Source organism: Lolium perenne, chromosome 4 (assembly GCF_019359855.2).
Source record: "Lolium perenne isolate Kyuss_39 chromosome 4, Kyuss_2.0, whole genome shotgun sequence".
In the NCBI taxonomy this organism is placed as follows: Eukaryota; Viridiplantae; Streptophyta; class Magnoliopsida; order Poales; family Poaceae; genus Lolium; species Lolium perenne.
In genome coordinates, this window is record NC_067247.2 from 25,456,381 (window position 1) to 25,482,811 (window position 26,431).

The window sequence follows — 26,431 nt, forward strand, 5'->3', positions numbered from 1 at the left end:
AAGGTTATTGTTAACGGTTATGCGAACATTATCAACTCTCCCCAAAGGTTTCTTTGTAGAGTTATCAGCAAGATTAACATCCAAATAACAATTTTGCAATGGTGGCAAGTCAAGCATATTATAGATCTTCCTAGGCATAACGGAAATTCTTGCACCAAGATCACATAAAGCATTACAATCAAAGTCATTGACCTTCATCTTAATGATGGGCTCCCAACCATCCTCTAGCTTCCTAGGAATAGAAGTTTCGCGTTCTAGTTTCTCTTCTCTAGCTTTTATGAGAGCATTTGTAATATGTTTCGTGAAAACCAAGTTTATAGCACTAGCATTAGGACTCTTAGCAAGTTTTTGTAAGAACTTTATAACTTCAGAGATGTGGCAATCATCAAAATCTAAACCATTATAATCTAAAGCAATGGGATCATTGTCCCCAATGTTGGAAAAAATTTCAGCAGTTTTATCACAAAGCGATTTAATGATTTTAGCGATTTCGACGCTTTTTCGCGCTTTGCATTAGAAGTGGGAACATTGCCAACACCAATTATTTTACCATTATTAGTAGGAGGTGCAGCAAAATGTGTAGCATTAGCATTACTAGTGGTGGTAATAGTCCAAACTTTAGCTATATTATCTTCTTTAGCATTTTCTTATTTTTCCCACCTAGCACGCAATTCAGCCATCAATCTTATATTTTCATTAATTCTAACTTGGATGGCATTTGCTGTAGTAACAATCTTATTATTATGATTTTCATTAGGCATAACTTTTGATTTCAAAAGATCAACATCAGCAGCAAGACTATCGACTTTAGAAGCAAGTATATCAATTTTCCCAAGCTTTTCTTCAACAGATTTGTTAAAAGCAGTTTGTGTACTAATAAATTCTTTAAGCATAGCTTCAAGTCCAGGGGGTGTGTTCCTATTATTGTTGTAAGAATTCCTATAAGAATTACCATAGCCGTTGCCATTATTATAAGGATATGGCCTATAGTTGTTACTAGAATTGTTCCGGTAAGCGTTGTTGTTGAAATTATTATTTTTAATGTAGTTTACATCAACATGTTCTTCTTGACCAACCAATTAAGCTAACGGAACATTATTAGGATCAATATTTTTCCTATCATTCACAAGCATAGACATAATAGCATCAATCTTATCATTCAAGGAAGAGGTTTCTTCGACAGAATTTACCTTCTTACCTTGTGGAGCTCTTTCCGTGTGCCATTCAGAGTAATTAATCATCATATTATCAAGAAGCTTTGTTGCTTCACCAAGAGTGATGGACATAAAGGTACCTCCAGCAGCTAAATCCAATAGGTTCCGCGAAGAAAAATTCAGTCCTGCATAAAAGGTTTGGATGATCATCCAAGTAGTCAGTCCATGGGTTGGGCAGTTTTTAACCAAAGATTTCATTCTTTCCCATGCTTGTGCAACATGCTCAGTATCCAATTGTTTAAAATTCATTATGCTACTCCTCAAAGATATAATTTTAGCAGGGGGATAATATCTACCAATAAAAGCATCCTTGCATTTAGTCCATGAATCAATACTATTCTTAGGCAGAGATAGCAACCAATTTTTAGCTCTTCCTCTTAATGAGAAAGGAAACAATTTTAATTTTATAATGTCACCATCTACATCTTTATACTTTTGCATTTCACATAGTTCGACAAAGTTATTGAGATGGGCAGCAGCATCATCAGAACTAACACCAGAAAATTGCTCTCGCATAACAAGATTTAGTAAAGCAGGTTTAATTTCAAAGAATTCTGCTGTAGTAGCAGGTGGAGCAATAGGTGTGCATAAGAAATCATTATTATTTGTGGTTGTGAAGTCACACAACTTAGTATTTTCAGGAGTACCCATTTTAGCAATAGTAAATAAAGCAAACTAGATAAAGTAAATGCAAGTAACTAATTTTTTTGTGTTTTTGATATAGCAAACAAGATAGCAAATAAAGTAAAACTAGCAACTAATTTTTTTGTGTTTTGATATAGTGCAGCAAACAAAGTAGTAAATAAAATAAAGCAAGACAAAAACAAAGTAAAGAGATTGGGATGTGGAGACTCCCCTTGCAGCGTGTCTTGATCTCCCCGGCAACGGCGCCAGAAAATCTGCTTGATACGCGTACAACACGCGTCCGTTGGGAACCCCAAGAGGAAGGTGTGATGCGTACAACGGCAAGTTTTCCCTCAGTAAGAAACCAAGGTTTATCGAACCAGTAGGAGCCAAGAAGCACGTTGAAGGTTGATGGCGGCGAGATGTAGTGTGGCGCAACACTGTGTGATTCCGGCGCCAACGTGGAACCTGCACAACACAACCAAAGTACTTTGCCCCAACGAAATAGTGAGGTTGTCAATCTCACCGGCTTGCTGTAACAAAGGATTAGATGTATAGTGTGGATGATGATTGTTTCCAGAAAACAGTAGAACGAGTATTGCAGTGGATTGTATTTGATTAAAAGAATGGACCGGGGTCCACAGTTCACTAGTGGTGTCTCTCCCATAAGATAAATAGCATGTTGGGTGAACAAATTACAGTTGGGCAATTGACAAATAGAGAGGGCATGACCATGCACATACATGATATGATGAGTATTGTGAGATTTAATTGGGCATTACGACAAAGTACATAGACCGCTATCCAGCATGCATCTATGCCTAAAAAGTTCACCTTCAGGTTATCATCCGAACCCCTTCCAGTATTAAGTTGCAAACAACAGACAATTGCATTAAGTATGGTGCGTAATGTAATCAATAACTACATCCTCGGACATAGCATCAATGTTTTATCCCTAGTGGCAACAGCACATCCATAACCTTAGAGGTTTCTCTCACTCCCCCAGATTCACGGAGATATGAACCCACTATCGAGCATAAATACTCCCTCTTGGAGTTACAAGCATCAACTTGGCCAAAGCATCTACTAGTAACGGAGAGCATGCAAGATCATAAACAACACATAGATTGATAATCAACATAACATAGTATTCTCTATCCATCGGATCCCAACAAACACAACATATAGCATTACAGATAGATGATCTTGATCATGTTAGGCAGCTCACAAGATCCGACAATGAAGCACATAAGGAGAAGACAACCATCTAGCTACTGCTATGGACCCATAGTCCAGGGGTGAACTACTCACTCATCACTCCGGAGGCGACCATGGCGGTGTAGAGTCCTCCGGGAGATGAATCCACTCTCCGGCAGGGTGCCGGAGGCGATCTCTTGAATCCCCCGAGATGGGATTGGCGGCGGCGGCGTCTCTGGAAGGTTTTCCGTATCGTGGCTCTCGGTACTGGGGGTTTCGCGACGAAGGCTTTAAGTAGGCGGTGGAGATAGGTCAGGGGGCCACACGAGGGCCCCACACGCTAGGCCGGCGCGGCCAAGGGCTGGGCCGCGCCGCCCTAGTGTTTGGCCACATCGTGGCCCCACTTCGTATCATCTTCGGTCTTCTGGAAGCTTCGTGTGAAAATAGGCCCCTGGGCGTTGATTTCGTCCAATTCCGAGAATATTTCCTTACTAGGATTTCTGAAACCAAAAATAGCGTAAAACAAAGAATCGGCTCTTCGGCATCTCGTTAATAGGTTAGTGCCGGAAAATGCATAAATATGACATAAAGTATGCATAAAACATGTAGATATCATCAATAATGTGGCATGGAACATAAGAAATTATCGATACGTCGGAGACGTATCAACGACGACGGCAGGGGTGGAGGAGGAGGACGCGGCGACTCCTCCTCCTTGAGGCGGCGCCGGACCCTCCTCCTGCACGCCGCGGCCCCTCCTCCTCCACGCCGCAGCGGCATGTGCTGCTGATGGTGGTGGGGATGGGTGGAGCGTGGCGGCATGCGGCCCTCGCGGAGGAAGGCGGCGGCGACGGCGGCGACGCTCACCATGGAAGGCGGCGACGCGCGGTAGGGATCGAGAGGGGAGAGAGGGGGTACGGGCGAGGGAGGGGGTATGGCAGTGGAGGAGGAGAGGCCGCGGCGGCGGCGCTCACCATGGAAGGCGGCGACGCGCTGTAGGGATCGAGAGGGGAGAGAGGGGGTACGGGCGAGGGAGGGGGTACGACAGTGATATAAGAGGCCCTATTTCTGTGGCGCACCAGAACTAGTGCGCCACAGAAACACTTATTTCTGTGGCGCACCAGAACTAGTGCGCCACATAACACTTATTTCTGTGGCGCAGCATGCCCTGTGCGCCACAGAAATAACTACACTAATTATTGGTGGTGGCAGGATGTGGGCCCCACCTAATTTCTGTGGCGCATGGTTTAGTAGTGCGCCACAAAAATAAGCTATTTTTGTGGCGCATCTTTTCTGGTGCGCCACAAAAAAGCTTTTTGTGGCGCATTTTTAGTGGTGCGCCACAGAACTAAGCTCCACCTATAAGCATTTCCCTACTAGTGGGCCCAACAACAACGCATATAACTCGGAGGGTTTCATTGAAGATCATGTTCAACCTTCTCTCCATTTATTATGTTGTTGTCCTCATGAAATCTTCGAACCTCAATCATCACCCCGCATCTTGTTCAAATGTCCAAAGTTTCTTAAATTATATAATATGGAAGGATTTTTCGTTGCTGCACACCAAAGGGTAAAGAGTGCAATTCACTCTTTATATTTATATAAAATTAAAGATGTACATATCATCAAGACGGGTAGAACTCTTTAAGGTATTGTAAAATGTGGTGGTATCATGCCAAGATTCATCCAACATACGGAGTACGCTCTCCGCCCTCGAATAAGTGGACATTAAGCTCTAAACTTTGTCCATAAAAGATTGTACTTCTATCTTCCCGATGCATATTAAAGTAACAAAAAATATGTCTCTCTCATCGCACGAAAATCAAACACAATAACATTTTGCATATATTTTTGTTGTTTATACGTGCACTTAGCTTATTGGAGGTGGAAGAATTAAAGAGGAGTGAGATATAGGTTTGCATCTTTCCAATGTATTTTTTTACTTCATTTCATAATTATTTTAGAAAACTCACATGCACACTTATTTATGGACCCCAATTGCTAAAAAGTGCTTGGATGCTAGTTAGCAACCTGAGCACTCGTTTCTTATCCGTCCGATTTGCCCGATCAAAACGCGTCCAGAGTTTGGTACCCACAAAGTCCGACCTGGCCACGTCTCCCGCCCCACCAACAACCATCCCCTCACGCCTGATGAACCGCCAGCGCCGGCGAACTGGCTTCCCAAGCGCCGCCCGCTGCCGCTAGATTCCCCGCGCGCCGCCCGCTACCGGCCCGGCTCCCTCGCGTGTCTCGCGCCGCCCGCCGCCGACCTGGCTCTCAAGCGCGCCTTGCGTCGCGCGCTGCTGGCCCGATTCTCCCGCGCGCTCCCGCCGCCGGCAGGCTCCCCGCACTTCCGCGGTGGTCGCGTTTTTTCGACCCGCGCTTGCTTGCCTGGCCGCCACCAGCAACCTGCGTTGACCCGTCGACCACGTCTTCCTCCTCCAGCTCGGTCTTCTTCCGCATGAGGAGCTATTCAGCTGAGGCAGCTCTACGAGCTGGTTTGGATTTTTAACGCGGGAGGGCTCCACAGCTGCTACAGCAAATTAGCGAAGCTCCGGCAGAGATGCGCTCAGCCATGGACAGCCTCGATGTGAAACCATCTCTTCGTTTTTTTTTTTCAATTTTGTCCCCTGACTTTACGGAATTTAGGCATAAATACAGTTCTTCCTTTTTCAGCCATTTTTTCAGGCTTACGTGTGAATGCTGCATGGTTTTATATCCCTGTCGCCAGAGATCGATCACCACATGTGGAAGCTCCTCTTTCATTGATTTTCCACACAATTGGTAGTAGTAGCAGCAAATTAAAGGCTCTTGTGTCTCTCCCCATAGAGGCGCCAGCGGCACCCTACTGCCGTGAGCAACACCCCCTCATCGGATCCCCTTACCGCCGGATCCCCTCACCGCGGCGGTGGCGGCTCCCCTCATCGACGAAGGTGATTTGGGGTGGTGGAAGACGTAGCCCGTCGCTGGAGCTGCTGGGGGGGGGGGGGGGGGGCGAGAGTCGACGATCTGCGACCAGGGTGGCGACCTGCGTCGGGGTGGTGGCGGAGACCTTCCCCGGCGGCGCATGGCCGGCGGCGGATGTCGGGCTGAGGTGGGTGGTGTCTGGACGAAACCTAGATCTGACTTGGGTGGACTTCCCGTGCCTCCTACCTATATCTTCTTCGATGCGTGGTAGGTCCGGATTCGGTGGAGGGTCGTTCAAATTTATTGTGGGCAAATTTTTGATTTTGTGTGTTTTCTGTACATGATAAATTGCTTATTGCTAGAATCAAGTTGCTTAGACACATTAAATTAAATTCGAGTGGCGATAGAGTTTAGTTGTAGCCATTAATTCATAACTTTAGGTTAGGTCCGACCCGCCGCCAGTTTGTCTAGCTCCGCGGGGGTTGGGGATTGGCGGTCTCAAAACGGTATTCACTTGGTCTCTTGCAACTAATATTGCACCTCTTGTCGTAGCTCATGTTGTCAGCCACACCATGTTTATCGAGGTTGAGTTGTATCTTGTGGCGGTGGCGGCTGCCACGAAGATGTGCAGCAAATTGTTTTGTTCACACATGTACTAAGTTGTATTCTTTCATTAGTTTTATTGGTTCCACGAATGACCTAAGTTGTATTTTTCACACAATAATTTGTTTACTCACATAATTGTGAAGTCGTGTTTATTGCCATGAAGACAATAAATTTGTTTCTTCAAACATTTATTGGTTCCACATATGAGCTATGTTGTATCTTTGCACACAAGAAATTGCTTGCTCACACATTTGCTAACTTGTGTTTGTAGACAGCAAAATTGTTGCTTCACTCGTGTGCTAATTTGAATTTTGTCAGTGGTATTATTGGTTTCACGAATGAGCTAAGTTTTATTTTGCACACAACAAATTGTTCTCTCACACATTTTTTAAGTTGTGTTTTGTAGATAGTAAAGTGGTTCTTAACATATATACTAAGTTGCATACCCATTATCTCTAAGTTGTATATCGCATTGTGCTAAGTTGTATACCCCATGTAGTTCACACATTTAGTAAGTTGCATAATCATCATTATTACTAAGCTCATATACCACTAGTGCTAAGTTACACACCCATTGTTGCTAAGTTATGTACACAATTGGGGCTAAGTTGTGTACCCCATATGTGAAGTTGTCTACTTCTACACGAGAGTGGCAACAACTAGTTGTACCTATAAGTACATGTATTTCCCTGCTAAGTTGTCTACCACCAGTCTAAGTTGCATGAGTTGCATATCGCGATGTCACAACCTCTCTTCATCTCGCTCGATTCGCTCTTGTTGCCGACATATGCCAAACATCATCGGTATTAAAGCGATAACCCATTCGGTTTCTTGTAGCTCATATAACGCCCCGTGTCTCGTGGGATTGGCCACATTGGTGTTTATCCAGATAGAGTTGTGTACCTTGAAGCGACAACTGCCATGAAGACAACAATTTTTCACATATGTGATAGGTTTTATTTTGCTGGTGGTATTATGAATTCCACGTATGAGCTAAGTTGTATTTTTGCACATAATAAATTGTCCACTCACACATGTGTTAATTTGCATACCCACTATTTCTAAGTTATATATCCACTACTATTAAGTTGCATACCAACTGTTGTTAAGCTGCATACACACACTTGTTAAGTTGTAAACCAACTATGATTAAGTTGCATTCATGGTCTAATATTGTTTCACCTCGTATAAATTGTCTACCACCGCACCTAAGTTGTGTACTATTTGGTTATAAAGTTGTACATTCACTGCTAATAAATTATATGGTTACCAAAAACTATGGTGGGTAGCTAGTAGTGCAATGTTGCAAGTCTCATTACAATGAAGTTTCTGGGAAATCATCTTTTAGCTCATAGGTGTAGATGCACGTTGTTAAAAAAGTATATTTCCAAATGTCTAAGATTTTTAAAAAGAATTTTCGGGTGTACATCTCACATTCTATGTTCACACACTATCTTTCGCAAAGAAATGATATTTTTTATGGTCTGTGTAAAAATGACAATTTCCGGTGATTCAAAATAGCTTTTTACGTGCCATGTTTTTATCTTTTTTAAGTAGGCCACACAAAATGTCTTTTTTTTCCACAAACTTTTGTGAATGAATATAGAATGTCCAAATGTACATCTGAGATTTTTTTTCATAAATTTTCAACATGTTAGACTAAACATAAAATGCATTTTTCTTAATAGGTGCATTTAGACCTATAAGCCAAAACACCATGTCCGAAGTTTTTGCCAGTTGTTGTTAAGTAAGTATCTTAGAAACTAAGTTGACTATAAAATATATAAAAAGATACTGAAAGCAACTCTTTGTACGAAGTTGCTTTGTTACAACACTAGATTTGATTTTCCGTAGCAACAAAGTTGGTTTTCACAAAAAAAAAATTTTGTCAAAACATATACAAATGAGATCTAGTTTCGAAGATCTCGTCGCGAGAGGACTAACGGTGAAAACGGAACGCAGTTCCGATACACTGTTTAAGAGTTATGACTTTTTTTATTTCTCTTGTATCAAAATTAAATGCACGTGTGCTGTTGTTTGGGTGATTCACGTGAGCTGTCATCCTTTCTTTTTTTTGGATGTACAAGTAGGCAGTGTTTGGTTGCCCGGAATTGGGGCTCGGAATTGGAATTGAGGTCCAAAAAGGCCAATTCGGCTGTTTGGTTGCGCTTGGAATTGGGCCGTGGAATTCGGAGGCCAATTCCGAGGTCCAGCCCCGCTAGTGCAATTTTTCTGCTTCGCCAATTCGTGTCCGCACCTCCGAATTGGCTCGGACCACCCATCGCCGCTGCCGCCACCCGCCGCCGCCCACCGCCGCTAGGCCACCCGTCAGCCGCCATCACCGCCGGCGCCCGCCGCCACCCACCACCGCTCGCCGCCGCCACCGTCGTCGCCCGCCGCCACCCATCATCGCTTGCCGCCGCCGGGCCACCCGCCGCCACCCACCGCCACCCGCCGCCACCGCGTCGCCCGCCGCCACCCACCACCGCTCGCCGCCGCCCGCCCACGCCACCGCCGTCACCCGCCGCCACCACCACCGCCCGCCGCCGCCGGGCCACCCGCCGCCACCGCCACCCACCGCCACCCGCCGGCGTCGGGCCACCCGCGTCGCTGCCGGACGAGCGCCGCCGCCGGCCGACGAGCGCCGCCGCCGGAGAGCCTCTTCTTCCTCGCCACGGCGCGGTCCCGACTACCTCCGCCTCCCCGTCATCCTGCTCGGCTCCGCCGCCTTCCCCTGCGGCCGACAGGAGGCGGCACATCTCCCGGCTCCACGCGCGCGGCCGGCCGGGGCCCTCGCATCTCCGGCCTCCCCTGCACCAGCTCGCCGGCCGGTGGTCTGCTCCCTTTGCCCCCTTTGGTGGAGAAGAAGAAGTGCTGATTCAAGAAATTTTGCAATTCCACACAATGTGCATCCAAACAAGATTTAGAATTCCATTGATCTTTTGATTCTATAGCTGAATACCACGCGCATCCAAACAACATTTGTGGTATTGAATTGAATTGGTTGATTTGGTTTTCCATTGCCAATTTAATTCAGAGCCCAATTCATTGCAACCAAACACAGCAGTATTTCCTTTTATAAGGCGGGTGCTAAGATGGACGAATTAGCATCCGGATGCTAGCTAGCCGTGTCCTGGATGGACAGAGGGGTACATGTAATGTTTATTTACAACACCTTTAAATGTCGCTAGCAGATTTATACTCCAAGTCGAATCAATCGGCTCCCTTTTTTCAAACGGAAAACTGACCATGTCCTATCTCGCACCAATCTCAAAGCCGTACCGGTGGTTAACAAACCCACAGATCCCCCACCGCACCCAGCCGACCCGCTCCAGTTGCGCACACACGACGACAGCGAGAGGGGAATTTTTCCAGCTAGGGTTTTAGGCAAACGATGGGGTCGGCGAGCGACGAGACGGCGGCGGCGGCGGCTGCGGCCGCGGCGGTGGCGGAGGGCGGCCCCGCGGGGGAGGCCGGGCCGGACTCCAAGGACCTGCAGCAGCAGAGCAAGGCCCTGGACAAGCTCACCGACCACGTCGAGGACCGCCAGCTCGACTCCTCCCGCGTCCAGTCCGTAAGTCCTCTCGAACTCCAATCCCACGCTCTTGTCGATCCGGCGCGTCGTTACTGAGAATTAGGTGCTGGATCGGCGATCCGCTGGCTCGTTAGTAAGCATATCGGGGCGACGAGCTGGAGGATCTCGATATTGGTGGAACCTTGGCGTGGAGGCATGATGAATCGCTAGCTAGCATGAATTAGTTCTGTGCCACTCCCCTGCTTGGCAGTGGCAGGGATGGGACGCTTCAGTCTAATCATCCGTGCAGGACTAATCTGTGCCTTGAAGGGTGTTGTATACTAGTATCTATTATTGCTCCGTTCTTTCCTGTCAGAATCATTTCAAATGTCTTCTGAATCCTGGTCCATCAGTTGAGCATACTATGTGTTTCTGCTTGTTGGGTGCAAAGTTTTTTTAAAAAAAACGGGGCAAAAGCTTTGCCCTAATCTATTAATTAAGTAGTTGTAGCAACAAACAAACACAAGATGCAAAAATATTGCAAAGCAGCCTACTCTTCTGACATAATTTCACTTAATCGCTTAGCGCCTTTAGTGACCCATAAACTGGCCTCTTTTCTGTTTTAACAATGAAAGCTTGTGGTAAATGCAATATCTGTAGTCCGTGATACTCCATATTGTCGTTATTGTCGCTGAAAACGGTATTATCAACTCTACCGTCTGAAGACGTTGGATCTTAGCATGAACGACACACAACTTACATTTGCTAGCAGCTTCCCACGCTTTTTTCTACCCAGAACGGTTTATGGCCATAATCCAGCCAAACAGAATTACAGAAATTTATGGCTGGATTTGAAGGTTTGGGCAGATATACAGTTCAAACCTTCAAATCCAGCCATAAACTGTTTTAATCAGGTGAGATTGAAGGGGTTGTATAGATGACTCTGAAAGAGACAGCTAATAGCAGTTGGCAGATGCCTTCTTATAATAACTGCATGCTAAAACATCAATATCAGGAAATTATTTAGAAGTAAGATGTAGAAGGCAGGACCATATAGATATTTATGTTTAATTGTGATACTTTTAGGACTACCTTGGTTAAGCTGATAGATCGTTGTTTCTTTTACAGGCCATGGCAGCTCTTGCTTCATCTAAAGAGGCCGACTGGAATGCCATGAGACTGAGGTTGGTTTGGAAATATTCACAGCTATTATTTTACTCTCAAGAAACTTGCAATATTTACAGCTAGTATTCTACCCTCAAGAAACTTGCAATACACCAATGCACTATTCTTTTGTAGTTTTTACTGAATACAACCACCGCATCTTCAGTGAATGACAGAGGCGACTAGCAACTGAACATGAAAGATTGTATGTGATGTTCAGTTTGAATAAGAACTTTCCCTGCTAGAAATTTTAGCTTCATTTATAAATGCTGTTAACACATTAGATTAGCAGTTTAGCACTTTATGAAGAAGTGTACAAGCCAGCGGCTCAAACTGCTTACGGTTTTGCTACCACAATATTTTATCATCTGATACCTTTTTGGTCTGATAAAAAAGCAAGGCTAGTAAGGATAAATAAACGAACATAGCAGTTCTAGCACGATGAGTCGATGATAGTGTAAGTTAGATCCTTTGTACTTCACAATTTGTGCGCTTGAGTTTGCAACCACCGCCGGCCAGCCAGATCATTGTGCCGCGGGTTCTTGCCGAGGCTGCCACCTGCCCCTGCCTAGGCTGCTGCCCGGCCGTTGCCTTCCCTTGCCCAGGCCGCTGCCGCTAGGGCTGGGGTTAAGTCGTCCAGGAGCCGCTGTTGTTGCCTTTTCGTTCTAGCTACTGCCTAGGTTGGCTAGATGCAATATGCCTAGTGTACAACATATTTGCAAGGGGTCCTGGACACACTCCAACAGACAAGCAGCAGCACCTATCTCTGTTTCTCAATCTCTCACTTCCTTTCTGAATTAGCAGCCAGCAGCAGGTCTCTCGGTTTCTCAGTCTATCTTTCTAAATTAGCAACCAGCAACCAGCACGTACGGTCTGGGCACAAGCAGGGGATGTGGAAGGTGGAGGTTGCTTGAGGACTAGCGCCAGAGCCTGGTCTTGCTGGCCACCGGAGGAGCTCCTACATGATCCCCGTTACCTCGCTCTAGCTAGGAAGAACAGGTACGAAGGGAACATGTGCTGTATGTATGATCTGGGTTAATTTCAATACGATGATGAATTGCTATACATGAAGGAGAACTGCTGGCGTGGCGAGAATAACCAGCTCAAAACCTGTCAAAACAGGGCAAGTGCTAATCCTGAACGTTCATTGAACCATATCACAGTTGAGCGTTGTACACTGAACTTTGGGACAAGTTTACGGGGGTTAAATTGGACTTCTCTCTTTCTGGTATGTTAGGGTATGTTTGGATTGTGAGCAAAGTGTGTCTTACCATTTTGTCAATGTTTGGTTTGGATAAGTTGCCAACATTTCGGCATGCCAATGCTCCTCTGCAAATTCTGCTTCATCTTTCAAGCCAATGTTGACCAGTTCGTGGGCAGGTCAAAAAACCAAACTGACGCAAAATTGTGGGCAGGGAAAACCTGAACCTAAATTGTGTCTAGCCAAATTTTGGGGAGGGCATAAACCCGTCCCACGCATCAGTATTTCTGTGAGACATGTCAACTCCAATATGAAATTGAAAAGAAGTACACTTATTTCAGTTATAAATGGGTTGACCTCGTTCTCCTGAAAATGTTGTTCACAACTCATGGGACTGTTATAACAAAATCGGTGTTTTTTTGCTCTTTCACCAGGGAGAAAGAATTAGCTGCTGTCAAAATCAACCCTACTGATGTTGAGATTATCGCCAACGAGCTTGAGGTGCCATCTGAAACCTAGACTCAACATCCATTTTTTTTCTAATACTCTGAAGGCCCCCCTTCTAAAGCATCTCTGAATGTGCAGTTGGACAAGAAGATCGCAGAGAGGACACTCCGGGAGCACAAAGGCGACGCTGTTGCTGCTGTTCGCTCCTTGCTTCACTAGTTCTGGCACATGTTTGCTGCGGGCCAATGATTTCGTCCGATCTGTACACCATGCAAATGAGGCTTGTACTGTGTGTTACTGTTGAGGGGACATGCCTGTATCACAGCGAAACTATCTTTCTTTTTATGGGACGAAATTATCATTTTTGACATACATGTAGAACTTATATATTTTTATGATGCTGCAAACTTGTTTCTGTTCTCGGATAAAACTTGAAAGTTTACCCAGGAGTTCATTGGTGTTTACCCAGATGATTACTGTGTACTTCTATATGTATGAGATGATTGGTTCATTTGGAGATCATAATCACCCGAGCTTTTTTTGCGAGAACAAATTGGTGATATGGTAGTGCTTTCTGTAGGTTATGATAACTGATCGATGGGTCATTGAAGAGTTGTGCATAGGGTGCATTTGGTAGACAAGACAAGTAGCTAGGGTCGATATCTTTATAGAAGGGAAGACGTGAACATCAGAGACCCCTCCACCCACACACGCACCCCCTTCGACTAAAGTTTACTCTCGCAAATGATCCTCACTCCCTCCTATTCTGGTAAATTCCCAAATGGAAATCCTCTCTGATCTTGGATACCATTTGCTGCATGTAGAGTTTTCTCTGTGTGTTACCAAAAACTCGCGCATTCCTCTGTTTCCAAAGCGTCCAAGCGATTAGGATGATCAGCTTGTCAAGGGTCTGTCACATTTCGTCGCTCGCTTCTTTGCCTCCCTCCACCACCTCTCTAAATTGGCATTCTGTTGTGGCACCATAATCTGCAAGTTCATCTCTCTGAAACGACTGAACCAAACCCTGCCTTGTATTTGTGCACTGAGCTATAATATGATCCACGGTGTCCTGATCTAGTAGGGATCCGGCTGCCCCTGCAGCCCGTGTCACTAGCCCTCCTATCCAAGATCCACAACATGTACCTTAAATTCTGCATTTCATCGCCACATAGGATCTCCAAATGGGCTTGCACATACTCCTCTTAATATTTCCATGGTACAACATGTCATAGGTTGCTTTTGCTGAATACTCACCCGACTCTGTCCCCTTGCAGGTAATGCGATCCGGATGACCTTTTCAATCTCCTCCGAGTCTGATACACTGAATACAGCTATCAACATTCAGTCCGCCTTACCTGAATGTCAGAGATCCAGGTGTTGTTTGTCAAAGCATCGCTTACCCTTGTGGCATTTTTCCTCCTTGTTTTAACGAGCGCTGTTACTGCAGGACCAATCTCCTCTGTGTTTCTTCCGTTGATCCACCGACCACGCCAGAAAAAATGAGCCTGCAGTCTCCAATAGTGAACAAGGCCAAGCTTTGGAAAACCTTTATTGCCGCTGGATTTCGGACAGAGATTTGGTGCACATGAGCACCAGTGATCTCACTTCGAAAAATAAATTAAAAATCATAATTCTAAGCTTCATAAAAATCTGAAAATAAATCATGATGTAGCCTGTATTGTATCCCACAATCGTGTAAATTTTCAACTGAAAATAATGTGTATTTTAAGCTGCACAAAAATAACAAATGCATAGATCTGGGTATAGTGATTCAAATCTACAAAAAGAAAATAGATTTTGTCATTTTTGTATAGGTCAAAAAACAGAACATTTGAAATTGAGATTTTGTAGGTTAGTGGGGTACATCATTAGGTACTTTTAGAATTTTGTTACATAATTTTTTTAAACATATAAATATAATTTTAGAATTTTTTTAATCTGGCAAGAGCACTGGTGCCCAGGATCCAATATGACTCTTCGCTGGATTTCAGGGTAGGTAAACCTTGCCAGGGTCTGGACTGATATCAGTGCGTCTCAACCAGAGTCATCGAACTCGCAACTAGGCCCTGCAGGCGCAAGTCTTTTACTCCCAGTCCTCTTCCTTTCCAGAAAAAGAAGTAGATAGGGGACGCGGCATTTTTGCCCCGGGAGCATATAGTCCTGATTTTTAAAATAACTTTTAAACATATTTCAAAATGTTGAAAAAAATGGACAAAGAATGTACTACATACATCTTAATGTTCTATGTGCTTGCAAAGTTGTTTCATAGAAAATCGATATTTTTGTGTAATGTGTAGAAAAGATAAAAAGCTTTTCATGAGGACATATTCTTATCTTTTGTACACATGACACAAAAATGTCTATTTTTCGGGGAAACTCAGGCATATAGAATGTCGAGATGTACGCGTGATTTTTTTGTTCAGAATTTTTTGAACATTTTAAAATATTTTTCTCGACAGCAGGAGCATATACACCCTAGATCAAAATTGGATTTTGAATTGGGTTTCCGGTAGCTACGATCCTATCAAGAAAAATAGTTACAATATGTTCAGAAAGAGCAGGTACCTATTGTTCACAGAGAATAGTTACAGGACGTTCAAAAAGAGCAGGTGGTAGATTGTCTCAATGGGAGGCACCTGCCTGTTTTATACTATTTTACTAAGGAGTTAACTGCCTTCAAAGGATTCCAAAATTAATGCCCAGATCCATTAACTCGTTTTACAGTCTTTGTGGACTGGAGTGATCGATAGGTAACTACCTTGCGTTACGAGCCTAACTTGCAACAAAACCAATTTAACATAGTAGGTCAATTTTAGCATACTCATGCTGCAAATGATTTAATAAACTATTTCATTTCACAACCAATTGGAACAAACACAGTCATATATAGGCAGTGCCAGACGAATTGTTTCCTAGGTTTATCACCACAAGTGCACTATTAATCTCCATGTTTACCCTAAAATGTAGAACTTAGAATCAGCATTCTTTGAAGAACATATATACCTAACTCGCAGTTCACAAGTAATAGTAGAAACTTCAATTGCTAGAGTTACTGCACAGTTGGTCTACAAAACCCATTTTTCTTTGCAACAAAGAGTAGCAACAATCAAACCTGTTGTAACATACGCAAACAAATGAAGAACACAAGTAAGTAGAAGCGTACATGACAGGTGAAGATCAAAAGAACATGCTGATACAAACAATAGTAATAGAGCTCCTGGAATTATCAACGAACCAGGATGGCCACTTACTAGAACACATCATAACATAACAGAAGAGAACTAACATGCTACAGTTAAAATGAAATATCAAGTACAGAAAAAAATAACAAAGTAAAACTCAAGATCTGAAATGAAAGCTAAAACAAGACAGCAAAAGAGTTACCAGGGCGCATACAAAGAGGATAAAACCTGTGACATGCTACTAAGCAAATGAAGAACACTAGCATGTACTCCCTTAGTCCCACCAAAAGCATCTTAAGTTTATTAAAATTTAGATGAATAAAGTTAAGATACTTTTGGTGGAACGGCTGAAGTAGAAGCATCCACGGCAGATTAGCATGTGAAGATCATAAAAAAAACAAGGAAGAGCAAATATAAACATGAAAAAACAAACAAACAACTGCTACTTGAGTAGAACACAACATAGCAAAGAACTCAAAATCTGAAACAAAAGTTAAGACAAGACAGCAACAAGAATTCTATGTTAGCATAGCCAAAGCTGCAGATGTTATAATAAACTACGTATTTCATTTCACAACCAATTTAAACAAACACATTCATATATAGGTAGTCCTAGACGAATTTGGTTTCTAGGTTTATGACCACAAGTGCACTATCAATCTCAATGTTTACCGTGGAATGTAGAATCAGCATTCCTTGGAGAACCTGTAGGTTTTGATAACCAAGTAATAGTAGAAACTTCAATTGCCAGAATATACTGCACAGTTGGATCTACAAACCGACTTTCTATTTGAGACAAAAAGTAGTAACAATCAAAACCTGTAACCCAAACAAATGAACAACTCAAGCCTTTAAATGCGTCCATGACAGGTGTTAAGATCAAAAGAACATGCTGATACAGACAATCAAGTAATAGAGCTCCTGGACAGAACTGACATGCTGCAGTCAAAATGAACTATCAAGTATAGCGCGACAAATAACCAAGCAAAACTCAAGATCCAAACACGGGACAGCAATAAGAGTTACCAGTGGACATACGAAATGGATAAAACCTGTAACATGCACCTAACACCAAACCAATGAAAAACACATGTACAAGCATACATGGCAGATTAACAGGTGAAGATCATAAGAAAAACATGGAAGAGCAGAAAAACATGAAAAAACAAACAATCAAGTAACGAACAAGAACTGCTACTTGAGTAGAACACAACATAGCAAAGAAGTCAAAATCTGAAACAAAAGTGAAGACAAGACAGCACCAAGAATTACTAGCGGACGACAGATACATAAATCTAAGTTTTAACATCTGTTACATCACGACAGACAGCAAAACATAGTCTCAGGCTCTCAGCCCACTACCAATACCACGACAGATAGTTCATTACGATACAAGACGACTCAATGAAAATAAAGCAGTTCTCATAGTAAGATAGAAAATGCAGCAAAACATGACCCCAGAAACTTAGAGCTTGTCCTCGAAGTCAGAGAGAGGAGTCATCTGTTCCTTGAGCCCCTTCCTCTTGCGGATATCCTTGACGAGGTTGAAAGACTGGGAGTCCACCTCCAGAGGATCAGAGTTCATCACTTCCCAGTGGTCAAACACACACTGGGGGAAGGCCTGGCCAGATGTTGCGGCCCTGAGGGTGGCCGAGAAACCAAACGACTCAATGACAGGGAGGTAAGCCTTGATGTTGTACAGTGGGGTACCTGGCCTCTGCATCTCCTCAAACACGTGGCCTCTCTTCTGATTCAGGACACCATAGATGCCACCAAGTGCATTCTCCGGGGCCTGGATCTCAACCAGATAGATGGGCTCCAGCAGCCTTGGCTTAGCAGTGAGCTGGGAAGCGAAAATGACCCTCCTGGCGGTTGGGATAACCTGGCCACCTCCCCTGTGAATGGCGTCAGTGTGGAGGACAACATCACAGACCTCAAAGCAGATGCCACGCATGTTCTCGTCAGCCAGTGCACCTTCCTTCGATGCCCACTGGAAGCCAGCAACAACAGAGTCCTTGATCTCATTCAGGTACTGCACTCCCTTACACATGTCAACAACCATGTTCGGGCCTGTGGTCTCAGGTCCAAAGCACCAAATCTTCTTGGCGAGATCCTTGTCCCACCCAAACTCCTGAGAGAGGATCTGGGAGCGCACCTTAGGATCATCACGTGGGCCAATGCGTCCCTCATCAATGGCCTCAGGCAATCCCTCTTCCAATGGGCGGGCCTCCATGTAAAGACGGTTGTGCTTGTTAGGGGACTTGCTCATAACAGTACGGCATGACTTGTCAAGAACAGTCTCTCGGAAGGAGACAACAGGTGGGGAAACAATAATTTCAGCACCACCCATGAAGTCATCCTGCAGATCCTTCAAGCAAATCTCAAGGTGAAGCTCTCCAGCTCCGGCAATGATGTGCTCACCAGACTCCTCAATAGAGCACAGGACCATAGGATCAGACTTGGCCAGACGCTTCAAACCTTCAACAAGCTTAGGAAGATCAGAGGCCACCTTGCACTGAACAGCAACACGCACAACAGGGGACACAGAGAACTTCATTGCTCTGATTGGGCAGGCATCAGTTTCCTTCTCGCCTGTAAGGGTTGCATTCTTCGTGATGAACTGATCCAAACCAACCAAAGCAACAGTGTTACCACAAGGAACATCCTCAACAGACTCTTGTTTCTTTCCCATCCAGATAACAGTACGCTGGACACTCTTCGTGTAGAGATCTTTCTTCTGGCCAGGAACAAAGTTGGGGCCCATGATACGGACCTTCATGCCAGTTGCAACCCTTCCAGCAAAAACACGACCGAAGGCAAAGAATCTGCCCTTGTCAGATGCTGGAATCATCTTGGAAACGTACAGCATAAGAGGACCCTCAGGGTCACAGTTCCTGATAGCATTGGCATATATATCATCAAGGGGGCCCTCATACAAGTTCTCAACACGATACCTCTGAGCCTTCGAGGGAGAAGGCAGGTGATACACCATCATCTCAAGCAGAGCACGACTGGCAGGCAGCCAGGTTTGCATGACACGCTTCATGAGAGGCTTGCCCATTAGGTCCTTCTCATCATTCTTCATGACGATACCAAGCTTCTTCAACATAGGCCACAACTTATCCTTCTGATCATTCATACAGATCTCAATGATTTGCTTGATTGGCTCATAGCAGAACTGAACAAAACCTCTCTTGCAGGTTGCTGAGCCAGAGTTCTTTGTTGTCCATTTCTTTGTGGCTGGGTCAAAGAAGTTCTCACCCCACAGCCTCTCCATCATCTTTGATTCATCAACTCCAAACTTGGAGGCATACATCTTGGCAAAATTGGTAAGGGTAAAAGCCCACCCGTGCAAACCAGCAGAGAATGCAACAGTCCCCTTCTCTGGGTACACTTGGACATCACCAAGGAGCACATCTTCATATGTTGCCATGATGACATTGGCATTTTCAATGACACGGGAGAAAGTCTGATAGGCTTCTTCACCATCCACTTGAAGCTCCAGGAAACACCTGTCCATCTTGTTGACCGTCAGGACAGGCCTAATCCTCTCACCAAGAGCCTGGCGCAGAACAGTTTCAGTCTGCACACAGACACCCTCAATACAGTCAACCACCACCAAAGCACCATCAGTGATACGGAGAGCAGCTGTGACTTCAGACGAGAAGTCAACGTGGCCAGGTGAATCAATCAGGTTGATTAGGTATTCATTTCCATCTCTCTCCCCCTTGTAACTTGCAAGTGATTCATCAGTCATCTCATAGAAAAGAGAGATACCAGTGGATTTGATTGTAATACCACGTTCTGCCTCATCTGCACGGGTATCAGTCATGCGAACATCACCAGCAACTTCCTGGGCAATAATCCCAGCAGCTGCCACGAGGGAGTCCGTAAGCGTAGACTTGCCTGTACATATATGAAAGTAATATATAAGAACAGTGCACAATTTCAGTATACAACAAAATAAGTATATCAGGTTTTCAACAATCGACCACAATTCATACGAGTAAACAACTTACAAAAATTAACATCTCACACAGAAGCAGCTTTCCAAAACATACTAAATCTCCAAACAGAAGTAATAGCAAACAAAAGTACAATACACTGATATTTTCGCTCTTGTCCTAGGGATAGAACAGATATTTTGTAACATGACTAAAAATCACACTGTACTGGGATATTGAAAAGTAACACACATAAGATCAAAGAATTTTAAGAAATTAAGCACAAGAGCGAAAATTACATAGCTTAAAATTTGTAATAATAGACAGCTGTTAACATGAGAGCACACCAAACTGGGTAGATTTCGAACAGTAAGAACACAATTTATGAGAAGACGACTGAAATATAGTAACATCAAATAAGACAGAAGTAGGAGACACCATAAGTAAATGTTAAGAATTAGGTGTAGCAGAAAATTCATAACATAATGAGTAGCACTAGTAAACTCCATGTGACATTTTAGATGAACTAATATTTTCAGGGGGGTGGCAGTTATCATTTCAAAAATAATGCTGGTAGCTAATTAAATTACACCTATTACAACGAGGAAAAGGGCTATAAAACATAAATCAACCAAGAGTCAACAGTACAAACTATATAGATATCACGGTTTCACAGACTGGTAACATACCGTGGTCGACATGAGCAATAACAGACATGTTCCTGATATTATTCTTTTTGTCCATAATCCTGCGGAGCTCCTCCGCTGTAAACTTCACCATCTTGACTGCTTATGAATGTTACTCTGTGAATATAAGTTCCTGTTCAAATAATAGCAAGCTATTAGAATCAAACAAAAGTCAGGTGTGAATTAAACAGGACATTATTATGACCATAACTGCATAATCAGAAGTGCTCTTAACTTTATTGGACATGCATTAGTACTGCAAACCATTTTTCACTAACAGCCTGACCCATCAAGTAAAAACAAATGCATAGGAACTAGAGATACAATGTTCAAACGATTGTCAAAAGTACACAGAAAAAAGATATTCAGAGGACTTATGCAAGTTAGCATGACAGCTTGTTAAAAACTAATTGGGACAATATTCAGAAAACTTGATTGTCCAAAGTGCACTAACAAATAAACAGAGCACTCTAAAGGACAATCAGGTAATGAATTAACACAACTGAACTTTCAGGTACTTGCAGATATCGAGAAATAACAGGTCATCAAATAACTTACTAAAAAATCAATCATATCATAAAGCCATAAATGCTTATCAAGTAGATAAATTACATAGTTTATTACGTGAATAAGCAAGCATGCATCTGATGATGACCAAGTGACTTGAAAGAAATGGAACTAAAATCTTACGATCACATAGGGCAATACTATAACCAACCACGCAAGAGAAATATCTGATACTAGTATCCAAATTACAAGTCAACTCGTGAATAACAGGAAACTGAGGAAAGCAAGCACAGATGCAACGAATCTCACCCTTGTATACATCAAATTAAATTAAACAAGCAAATCTAGCAGTAATATCTATCCCCATTCTCCACGCTGAAACTGAGAGCAGGTAACAAAATCGACAGGGTTTAGGCAGACAAAATCAGGCAAGCACTACCCTACAGCCAAGTAGAACAAACTAGCGAAATCGACGAAAGTAAGCAAGAACAGAGCACCAGAATGGTAGATCCGCGTCAAACACGACGGAATAACAGGTGTTGACCACTAATACTACTACCAGGCAAGCATCTGCTATTCCGAAGCAACCAGGAAACAGTAGATCTACGAAGTTTCAGAACAGAGGAAGCACATACAAAGCTACCGACGAAACAAGGAAACTATAGCGCATCCAGCGAGACTAAGACCAGCAAAATCGAGTAGGATCCAATCGCGGAAGCTAGAGCGCATCGAGCGAGACACGACCAAGTAGAACCGATTAAGCTAGAGCGCATACACGACCGACGAATCCAGGAAATCAGAGCGCATCCAGCGAGACCAGGACCAGCAAAACCGACTAGGAAGCAATCGAGGAAACTCGAGCGCGTTTAGCAAAATCGACTACGCAGCAGCTAGTACGGACGCGCCGACGAGCTCCAGGAAGCAATCGGAGAAGCGAGGAGGCGGAACGGGGTGGCTCACCTTTGCTTCCGCCTCCGGATCGGAGGGGAGAGACGAGGAAGCGGCGGCGGCGGGTTTAGGGGATTGGGGGAGGAAGGAATGGTGGGGAGAAGACCTAGGCTTCGGCTGCCCGTATATATATTGCTGCTGGCGCGCTGGCCACGCATACGCTATCTCGGGGCACGGCGCGACTCCGGTCCAGAAGCGAATGGAGGTTTGGTGGACTGACGGCCCGGCCCAATAGGCGTGAGGACATTTTCTTTGGAACGAGAATATCCGAATATCCTCTCTTTTTCCTACAGCAGGAAATGGGATGGACAAGGAGGCACAGAGCAAGCTCAATGCATCGTGGGTTTCAACTTGCAATTAAAGATACTCTTCTTTTTTAAGGGTTTATTTATATTTTCGTGCCCCGCATTGCTTAGCTCTATTCAGTTCTTGGTACTGATTTGCTTTATGGCATGTCTAAATTTGTTGATGTTAATATTGGCTTAGATGATGTTGATAGAGATGGTATTATTGATGATATTGTCTCTACTGAATTAGAAAGGAATGTGATGCGAGTGTTTGGGGCGACGGCGGTTGGAGAGACCTTCAAAAATTAGTGATCGTCCTCTGGGATTTGCTCCGGGTAGGAACGACCTTCTGCTACCCGATGAAGACAAAAGCACAAGATTGTAGCAGTTCTACCAAAACAGGTGATTGGGTTCAAGAGTCGAAACTTACATGGCTCTGGGGAGAATGGGTCTGGATCCCTTGCCGGAAGTCGCGAGCATGTTGATCCGCTTACGCTACCAGAAAACGTACTTCTCCGTATCCTCCTCTTCCTCTTCTTCCTCTGGAGCGTCATCCTCCTTGCCAGAGTTTGTGGTGGCGATGTAGAAGATTTCCTTAAAATCCTCCTTCGTCTAAGAATCGAGACGGAAAAGAGGTGCAAGATTTTAGAAGATAACAAGCTAAAAATGCACCGGAGGGCAGTTTCTGTTGATGCAGATGTCCTTGACAATCTCGTGGACATTTTGCCTCCGAGTCACCATGACTAGTGTCCGGATCCTCTTATTCAGAGAATCGACCAGAAGGTTGTCCTTCGTGACTCGCAGAGGGTCGTTCACACCCGAGTACGCGCATATGAGGCGCTTGTGGAAATTCAGGGGCTGGATCAGGCGGGTGAACCAACTCAGGGTCAAGTCATGCCCAGTCAACCCGTCATGCGCCAGCTTCGAGATTCTTTGGGCCATCTTGCCAGTTTCGGATACTGGGCAAGATTCGGAATGAAGCTCCAGGAATCCTTCTCCACTGGAGGGCTATTGACAAAGACTGGGAGGCCAGAAAGACGATCTGGAGCATTTTCGTTCTTGATATAGAACCATCTGGTGTTCTAGTACCGGACGGATTCGTGGGAGGATATTGGCGGAAATATCCTCTTCGAGCGGATCACAAAAGTCATGCTTTTGTAGTTAATCATCGCCTTGTCCTTCGTTTCCTTCTTCACACGGTAGAAGAACTGAAGGAGGCGGACGTCGGGGTGAACTCCTAGATGCCCCTCATAGAGTGTGACGAAGTTTGACACGATGGTGTAGGCGTTGGGGCAGATGTTGTGGGGTTGCAGCCCATATGTATTCAAGACCCCCAAGAAGAAGTCAGAGGGTGGAAGCGAGAGTCCTCGCTCCACCTAGGCCTTGGTAAAGACCCGTTCATTGACCTCCGGAGTCAAGGTCGAGCTGTCCTTGACAAATTTGTAGGAGTTCGGAGCTATGAAGCCCTCTTCTTGTAGGGTCTTCATATCAAACTCCGTCAGATTACAGGGCCATCATTGTCCTTTCTCCCCTTCCATATTCCTGCCCTTGGACACCTTCTTCATCTCCGACTCCTTGACCTTGTCTGCCATGCGAGCTTGCCCTTCTAATTCTTCGCGAACCTCCGCCTCAGTTGGAATTCTTTCGAGTGGGTTGCTGGAAGATGCGGAGTAAGGTTGAGTTAATCGTATGTCAGAAAGTTTTGGCGGAAGAAATGATAAAGGCAGAACGCTTAAAGGTTCCGTTTGATTGGGTGGAGGGAATCTGGAGTGTTTTCAGCAGTGATTGGAAGGTTTTGAGACATATTTCCAGCTGCAAGTTGATACGTCTCAAACGTATCTATAATTTCTTATGTTCCATGCTACTTTTATGATGATACTCACGTGTTTTATACACACTTTATGTCATTATTATGCATTTTCCGGCACTAACCTATTGACGAGATGTCGAAGAGCCAGTCGTTGTTTTCTGCTATTTTTGGTTTCAGAAATCCTACAAAGGAAATATTCTCGGAATTGGACGAAATCAACGCCCAGGGTCTTGGAATCCTGGGCGCGAGGAGTAAAAATTCCATTTTTTTTTATTTTTTCTTACAAATTGGATTTGGTTCGTACATTTATCTATGAGCAAATCCGGGGGTCAGAATTCCTTCCAATTTGAAAGTCCAAAATGATCCGAGGGAGCGGAAAGAGAGGGATTCGAACCCTCGGTACAAAAAAATTGTACAACGGATTAGCAATCCGCCGCTTTAGTCCACTCAGCCATCTCTCCCTGTTCCAAATCAAAAGGTTTACGTGATATGATAGAGACAAGAAATAAGGATTGCAAAAACCCTTTTTTTTCCACGAAGCTTCCAGAAGACCGAAGAACATACGAAGTGGGGCCACGAGGGCCCGTAACCATAGGCCGGCGCGGCCAGGGAGGGGCCCGCGCCGCCCTATGGTGTGGGCCCCTCGTCAGCCCTCCGACTCCGCCCTTCCGCCTACTTAAAGCCTTCGTCGCGAAAACCCCTGTACCGAGAGCCACGATACGGAAAACCTTCCAGAGACGCCGCCGCCGCCAATCCCATCTCGGGGGATTCAGGAGATCGTGGAAAAACCCTGCCGAAGAGGGGATTCATCTCCCGGAGGACTCTTCATCGCCATGATCGCCTCCGGATTGATGTGTGAGTAGTTCACCCCTGGACTATGGGTCCATAGCAGTAGCTAGATGGTTGTCTTCTCCTCATTGTGCTATCATTGTAGATCTTGTGAGCTGCCTATCATGATCAAGATCATCTATTTGTAATGCTACATGTTGTGTTTGTTGGGATCCGATGAATATGGAATACTATGTCAAGTTGATTATCAATCTATCATATATGTGTTGTTTATGATCTTGCATGCTCTCCGTTGCTAGTAGAGGCTCTGGCCAAGTTGATATTTGTAACTCCAAGAGGGAGTATTTATGCTCGATAGTGGGTTCATGCCTCCATTAAATGCAGGACGGTGATGAAAGTTCTAAGGTTGTGGATGTGTTGTTGCCACTAGGGATAAAACATCGATGCTTTGTCTAAGGATATTTGTGTTGATTACATTACGCACCATACTTAATGCAATTGTCTGTTGTTTGCAACTTACTACTGGAAGAGGTGCGGATGCTAACCCGAAGGTGGACTTTTTAGGCATAGATGCATGCTGGATAGCGGTCTATGTACTTTGTCGTAATGCCCGATTGAATCTCACTTTACTCATCATGATATGTATGTGCATTGTTATGCCCTCTCTATTTGTCAATTGCCCAACTGTAATTTGTTCACCCAACATGCTATTTCTTATTGGAGAGACGCCACTAGTGAACTGTCGACCCCGGTCCATTCTTTTACATCTGAATACAATCTACTGCAAACAGTGTTCTTTACTGTTCTTCGCATACAAACATCATTTTCCACACCATACATTTAATCCTTTGTTTACAGCAAGCCGGTGAGATTGACAACCTCACTGTTAAGTTGGGGCAAAGTATTTGGATTGTGTTGTGCAGGTTCCACGTTGGCGCCGGAATCCCTGGTGTTGCGCCGCACTACACTACGTCACCAACAACCTTCGCGTGCTCCTTGACTCCTACTGGTTCGATAAACCTTGGTTTCTTACTGAGGGAAACAAGTTCAAGAAGCATAATGCAACAAGCATAGAAAAATAAAACAAGTGCGGCTTCAAGATTTTCAGCAAAAAGAGAGGTGTTTTAGTAACATGAAAATTTCTACAACCATATTTTCCTCTCTCATAATAATTTCCAGTAGCATCATGAGCAAACTCAACAATATAACTATCACATAAAGCATTCTTATCATGAGTCTCATGCATGAAAGTATCATTACCCTCCACATAAGCATAATCAATTTTATTAGTAATAGTGGGAGCAAATTCAACAAAGTAGTTATCATCAAATATAGGAGGCATATTGTAATCATAATCAAATTCATCCTCCATAACAGGTGGAACCAAAAGGCTACTATCATTAT

At 44.2% G+C, this 26,431-nt stretch overlaps 2 protein-coding genes and 1 non-coding gene across 5 annotated transcripts; 1 reads left to right on the forward strand and 2 right to left on the reverse strand.

The window, feature by feature from the left end:
- The first annotated feature begins 9,848 nt into the window (after positions 1 to 9,848).
- On the forward strand, positions 9,849 to 13,344 carry LOC127291960 (uncharacterized). 3 transcript variants are annotated; one of them, XM_051321294.1, is made up of 5 exons: positions 9,854 to 10,122; positions 11,191 to 11,246; positions 12,076 to 12,225; positions 12,862 to 12,928; positions 13,013 to 13,344. In XM_051321294.1, the coding sequence occupies exons 1-5, from the start codon at positions 9,943 to 9,945 to the stop codon at positions 13,091 to 13,093; spliced, it is 534 nt and encodes a 177-aa protein (XP_051177254.1). In that variant the 5' UTR covers positions 9,854 to 9,942; the 3' UTR covers positions 13,094 to 13,344. The 3 variants fall into 3 exon arrangements, with proteins under 3 accessions (XP_051177255.1, XP_051177254.1, XP_051177256.1); XM_051321295.2 differs by lacking the exons at positions 12,862 to 12,928; positions 13,013 to 13,344 and adding an exon at positions 12,299 to 12,849 and having other exon boundaries at positions 9,849 to 10,122; XM_051321296.1 differs by lacking the exon at positions 12,076 to 12,225 and having other exon boundaries at positions 9,860 to 10,122.
- Positions 13,345 to 17,324: 3,980 nt separating this feature from the next.
- Positions 17,325 to 22,290, reverse strand: LOC127291961 (elongation factor 2). Its single transcript, XM_051321297.2, has 3 exons — positions 22,154 to 22,290; positions 20,690 to 20,819; positions 17,325 to 19,962 (listed from the first exon to the last, which is right to left on the reverse strand). Exons 2-3 carry the CDS (start codon positions 20,778 to 20,780, stop codon positions 17,522 to 17,524), a joined length of 2,532 nt encoding a protein of 843 aa, XP_051177257.1. The 5' UTR covers positions 20,781 to 20,819; positions 22,154 to 22,290; the 3' UTR covers positions 17,325 to 17,521.
- Positions 22,291 to 24,611: 2,321 nt separating this feature from the next.
- TRNAS-GCU (transfer RNA serine (anticodon GCU)) lies at positions 24,612 to 24,699 on the reverse strand. The gene has a single exon. It is a non-coding gene; the product is annotated as a tRNA-Ser (tRNA).
- Between the last annotated feature and the right edge of the window lie 1,732 nt (positions 24,700 to 26,431).

Coding starts and splice junctions, on each gene's coding strand:
- LOC127291960 (XM_051321294.1), top strand. CDS start 9,943: ATGGGGTCGGCGAGCGACGAGACGGCGGCGGCGGCGGCTGCGGCCGCG. Junction 10,123..11,190: donor ACTCCTCCCGCGTCCAGTCC/GTAAGTCCTCTC, acceptor TTTCTTTTACAG/GCCATGGCAGCTCTTGCTTC. Junction 12,929..13,012: donor TTATCGCCAACGAGCTTGAG/GTGCCATCTGAA, acceptor CTGAATGTGCAG/TTGGACAAGAAGATCGCAGA.
- LOC127291961 (XM_051321297.2), bottom strand. CDS start 20,780: ATGGTGAAGTTTACAGCGGAGGAGCTCCGCAGGATTATGGACAAAAAG. Junction 19,963..20,689: donor TATTGCTCATGTCGACCACG/GTATGTTACCAG, acceptor ATATATGTACAG/GCAAGTCTACGCTTACGGAC.